The sequence below is a fragment of the Teleopsis dalmanni genome, chromosome 1 (assembly GCF_002237135.1).
Source record: "Teleopsis dalmanni isolate 2A chromosome 1, ASM223713v2, whole genome shotgun sequence".
NCBI classification, from domain to species: Eukaryota; Metazoa; Arthropoda; class Insecta; order Diptera; family Diopsidae; genus Teleopsis; species Teleopsis dalmanni.
In genome coordinates this window covers 77978487-77984659 of record NC_051846.1, presented here as the reverse complement: position 1 = coordinate 77984659, position 6173 = coordinate 77978487, and the positions used below count along the sequence as shown (strand labels likewise).

Here is a 6173-nt window from a genome sequence, read left to right as displayed (position 1 = left end):
TATTACGAGGTTTTTGTGAATTCAAAACGGTTTTCTTAGCTAATTGAGGAAAACTCGTTCCTCCCTCTACCACAATTAACTAACTATACACAGTATAAGCCGTTCTCGATCACTGCACATTTAATATGAAGAGGTATAAGTAGATGTATAACCTTCGATAGCAATTTAATTTAAATCGAATACTCATATGAAGTCCATATTATCAAAAAAAATATTAATTGTTAACAAAATGAAATGAATATTAATCACTGTATGATTGTCTGTGCTGTACTCAAAATGAGTCACACTCTTACTACTACTAAGTAATATATAAAGTTAAAATTTTTGACACATGGCAGTTTTTGCTCTATCCAAAACTCTGTAAAAACCTCATGACTAAATATAAGCTAAAGGCATATGTATTTGCTCGTTTAAAGTAAGAAACATTATGACATTCCTTATCAGTATAGCTGCAGCAACAGCCACAGTAAGTTACGAAAACTAAGGATAATATAAACTTCAAAAAACCATAAACTAGAAAAAGTTATGAGAACGCGATAACCTCAGTCAGTTGATAGTACTTGTTTAAGGCACAAGCTCTATATGCATAGTTATACTTACTTACATATCACTGCACACAATAATGAAGAAGCAAAAAAAGCTAACATAGCTGTTATTGTATGAACGACTTTGAGAACTTTAAGGATATTTAGAACGCAACAAAATCATATGATGTTACTGCATACGAAAATCAATAAAGAAAATGTTTAAAACAAAACAACAACAAGAATTCATTCCTTATTCTACACCAATCGCATGAAAATCGATAAGGTGAATTTTTATCTTAAATAAGATTTTGTGAATGAAAATATGCAGATACACAAAAACACATAAGCGAAGATTTTGTTAAAAAATTTGCTTAAGCTCTACAATTCAAAACCGAAGTTCAGCTGGAGGACAAAAAATCTGAAGAACATAACGGATTGTATTGTTGTTTTATTTGGAAAACGTGCTCGGAATTTGTAAAGAAAAAACGGCATAGAATAAAATTTATAAAGGAAAATTGCCACCTCCATACATAAATATTTCGCAAAATATGCTAAAAGCAATGACGAAAACGACTCAACTCACAGCAATGGTATTGGTGTTTGAAACCCTTTTTGACTATTTACAACACAAACGATGGAGTCAATGTAGCATATGAAATATGAAGGTTTTTAAAGGATATGCCTACTAGTATATCCGTATATCAAGTTTATCCGATTAAAAATTGTAGTAGCAATTTTTTTTCAGTATTGACTTTGACATTTTGGATTCATGTCCTTGCAAAGGGAGCCGCTGTGAAAATGAGAACATAAAATGCATAATCAAAAAATCTTGTTTCACGCATGGACGGACAATATTTGTTTCAAAGGCAAACGACACTTGCAATATTGCCAACTTGTCAAAGTATTTTGGCAAACATATCTACTTTAAAATATATGTTGTACTTATTTTTATGTGGAAAAAAAGTAAAAGTTTTAAAAAAAAATTATATAAAAAGAGAGTTTTATTTTAATTCAAATTTATGTAACATTGTGACATTAATATGCAATTTCAAAGCAAAAATATTTCTAAAGTAATAAAATGCAGAAAATTTAAATTAATTTTCTATACTATGAAGGAATCATACTTCTAAAAATATTACAAAGAAAAATATTTTAAATTTAAAATTGCTGTTAAGATTATAGTTAAAATATTTGAAGAAATTTTAAGAAAACAATTTTGGTTTTATATTTTACAATGTATGTATATTTATGATTTTACGACACTTTTACAGTAATTTTTGATAATATAAAGTATTGTTTATTATTGAAAAGTATTATTATTATTTGGAAAAAATTAGGTACATATCTCTACAATAAAACTTGTTAGATAAATATATATATTCGATTATAGATAATTTTATTATTATTATGAAAAGTGATAGTATACTGCGACCTAAAAGGTCTATTGTGCCCCTTAGTCGCATTAGAGTGTTTCTCCAAGTCCGAGATCTTTAATGAAAGTTAGTATAGGGCCTATCTTCCCCAGTCTTAAATCTCTATGTTTCTTGAAATATTCTCCTAGATGTCTTCCGCTTCTGCACCAGTACCGGACACTCCCCTAGCACATGGTATGCGTTTTCTCTACAGCATATAGTTGGATTGGATTCCTAATTTTGGCAGCCTTTCCTAAAAGAGTTCTCTTTGTTTTTCTTCTGTGCCATTCAAAAGAATGGATAGAGTTTCTTTCCCTAGACCACAGAAAGTTTTTAGGTCTATCATTATTGAAGCCGAGACTCTTCGTGCGAGTTTGTCTGCCATTTCATTGCGTTGAATACCAGCATTCACTGGAATCCATATTAAGTGCACCTGATTGTTCCAACCAAGTATGTTTAGCTTGGCAATGTACCTCCATACCAGTTTGAATGTTCCCTACTAGGATATGAGTGCCATTATAGCTGCCTGGCTGTCAGTCAGTATTGCAATTCTATTTTTCCAAAGAATGGATAGAATTCCTTTCCCTCGACCACAGAAAGGTTCTGGGTCTATCATTACTGAAGCCGAGTGTCTTCTTGCGAGTTTGTCTGCCATTTCATTGCATTGAATACCAGCATTCACTGGAATCCATATTAAGTGCACCTGATTGTTCCAACCAAGTATGTGTAGCTTGGCAATGCACCGCCATATCAATTTGGATGTTACCTGCTAGGATATTAGTGCCATTATAGCTGCCTGGCTGTCAGTCAATATTGCAATTCTATACTTCTGGTAGTTGTGTTCAAGGTTGAAATTGATGCATCTATCTATCGTATATATTTTCGCTTGAAAGATGGTGAAATTTCTTCCTAGTGCTTCCGAGTACGTTTTGCCTGGTCCATCTACACCAGCTTCGTCTGTATACCATGTTATCATGTTTTCCCTTATTATTTAGGTTACAGGCAAGCGTTCCCATTTCTTTTTGTTGCCAAGTTCAATTTTGAAGTTTTTTCTGATGTTATATTTTACAACCATCTTGTCTGTTGAAATTTTAGTTTCTGGGATTTGTTTAGCAAAAATATTACGTTTCTCACTATTGAGCCCATGACCCATCATCTTGTTTGTAATTACTCTTAATGCTCGCCTTTAATTGCACATGAATGTGAATAGATGTGAGTTCTAGTAGTATTTCAAATAATGACGTAGGACATGTTCGCATTGCTCCGGTTATACTTACACACGCTAGTCTCTGTAATTTGTTGAGTGTATTGATAACAAAATAATAAGTTACTTATAGCGTTTCCCAATTCACGAAATATGGTTATAGTTCTTGAATAGATAGCAGAAAGTAGTAAATAAGAAATGGAGGTGACTACATGTTATAAAGGAAAAAAAGAGTCCTTGTGCAGAAAATACTGTTAATAAGACAGTATATTTCAACTTGTTACTGTTAATTTGTTTACTGTTTCTCTTTAAAGGAGTCTAGTACTTACAACAAATTTAGAGATTAAAGAATTAAGTGTATTTCCCGCTTTTCAACGAAATGATCTTTTGTTTTTTTTTCAAATTTCGATTTTACTACTGGTATTTAGAGTTTTTAGTGTTCTATACATCATAATTAGAAATGATAACTTCTAGTATTTCTGCAAAATTAAAATTTTTAACAAACAAATATTAACAAATAGGCTAATTTAATAGATTTAAAACATACTTAAATAGATCACATTTTCTAATTGAAATTAGTCTCTAGATTTCAAATAGTCTTCTAGGCTGTGAAGCATTTTTATCAAGATGTTGTGCTAAGACAAATTTAAAGATGATAAGGCGATTATTTGTTGAAATATTTAACACAAGCTAGTTAGATACAACTTAAAACGATACAAGAAGAATTCCTTGTGATAAGTTATTATTATATTTTCAACTGTAAACACAACCGTATAGTTCAATATGAATTTTTATATCAAAGATTTAACTTTTAGTTGAATCTAAAAAGCAACAGACTTATGTCACTATAACTCTACATTAATTTTTAAGTTTGTATTTAGTTTTTAAAACTATGTTTTGTGCCATAAGCTGTGCAGAAACTATGATAAACTCTGCTTTTAATGAAAACTTGGAAGTTAATGGTATATTTAAAATTAATTCAGTATCTGTAATCTATAGTTCACTATTCACTGTTTTCAATTTGCACTTGCACTGTATTGTCGAATTTCTTATCACCCAGCGTCTAGACTTTGGCATGTTCTGAATATTAGCAGAAAACTTGTGAAATTCTTGTCTTTGATTTTAAATTCCTTATTCCATGATTTTTATATTACAAAATTAAATTTTAAATGGCATTTTTTGCGTATTTTGCAATTTTAATATCATAATTAAAAAACATAAATATAGATACTGGGTTATACAATGTGCCTTTTTTTAAAACAAAAATTAAAATATCTTAAAAGGAGATAAAAATATTTTCAATGCTATAAGGAAAAAATATTATGCCACCAATAAAGTCATATTCAGCCACAGATGCACTTTTCAAGTCTAATTTCCAATCATTCTACAAAAAAAGTATAGAAATTTTAATGACTCTACTGCCGAAAAATCTACTGATAAGTGAATTTTTTAAAAAAAAGTTTTTGCTATTAAGTAGTTAGTATTAGAATTTCCACATTAACACACTCCATTGTAATATCCCTAATGAAAATCATATCTCACGATCTTCAATTTTAATTCTCTATGCCTGTAAGTCATACCAACCATCTATATACAGTACTCGGGCGAAAATGTGAACAAGCAGTTATGGCAGGGACTCTATTAATCTACATTTCAAATGACTTGAAAATCTTTAAGAACTTATTCCGTGCATGTTCCAATTGCTCCACCTATCAAGAAATAATAAATATCACTTTTTTTTTAATAATTGCTCTACTACGTACATAATAATTTTAAAATTAATTAATATTTACTAATTTATTTAATATTTTGATGAGTTCATTTGACTATTAAGTTTCATCCATAATTGTTATCCTAGCACTTTATTTTATTGTTGCTTCGGTTTCTTTTATGTTTTGTTTTGTTAACTCTATTGCCTAACCGTCCTGCTATTTCTCATTTATCTCACGTTTTTGGCATGTTTTGCCAAGTTGTGTAATAGTAAATATTGTTATGTTGTGTCGGCATTTTTTCTAATAGAGCCGTAATCGCCGCCATATTTACCTAAAATCTTACAAAGAAAGTCTTTTACAATATAACATACGTCAACATATAAACATAAATACTTTTATATGTGTAACCAACACAAACATTATACAAAGTTTATGCTCATAAACGCTTTGATGTACGCTACAGAATTGGTAAGTCATCTTGGTTGTTAAGATACCAAATTTATGTTAAATGCTTGTTGTAGTATTATTAATTTTTATTTAATTCTATAATAGTAACAATATTATAGAAATACATGTTAGTATGAGACAAAAACTATTTTTGCATATAGTTTTGCTATAATATTTATATCAATTCAAAGTTTACTATATAGCACATTTGTGTCAATAATACTAAACATAATTAAAAATGTTTGTCACAACAAATTCGTGTATATTAAAATAATATAGTTATTTTCGATATTATTAAAATTTTGAATAAATATTTTTAATGGAGGAAGCTGGAACAATGCAATAAACTACAATATGTTTGGGCTTTAAACATTTTTCATTAATTATTTGGTATTAATTAATTTAAGCAAAACATACATCTACATGGCAATTCTGGTAAATATCGTTAAAAGTCTTTCGTAAGATCTTTGTAAGATTGGCCAAAAGACCATTTGCTATTCTGGCACAAAAGTTTTTCAAGATAAGTTTTATTATTTATCGCTACCGCATCCAAGAGATGGAAAATTGTGATGAAAATCCGCAAGGTCTATGTTCTATTATTATTATTATTTATACGAAAGTAATTATTTACTAAATATAACTCATGTCATAAAAAAGGTAGCATTTATTGCTGCATTAACATTGTTTGCAGTGGTAAAAAAAACGAACTAGTTTTAAAATTATAGCTTAAATATATACAAATAAATAAATAAATGAATAAAAGAATAAATTAATGTTAAATATATACAAATAAATATAAAACTTTATACACCTAAAAAAATATATATTGTATATAAATATATAAAATATATATTTAGAAAGGTTTATAAAG

The 6173-nt window shown here is 29.0% G+C and overlaps 1 protein-coding gene across 1 annotated transcript in view; it reads left to right on the top strand.

Moving 5' to 3' along the window:
- Window positions 1–2832: 2832 nt before the first annotated feature.
- The window catches only part of LOC119685558 (uncharacterized protein DDB_G0286379-like), a 4924-nt gene continuing 1583 nt past the window's right edge, over window positions 2833–6173 (top strand). The window contains exon 1 of the mRNA XM_038099878.1: window positions 2833–2894. Coding sequence (XP_037955806.1) covers window positions 2833–2894 — 62 coding nt within the window. The remainder of the gene's footprint in view (window positions 2895–6173) is intronic.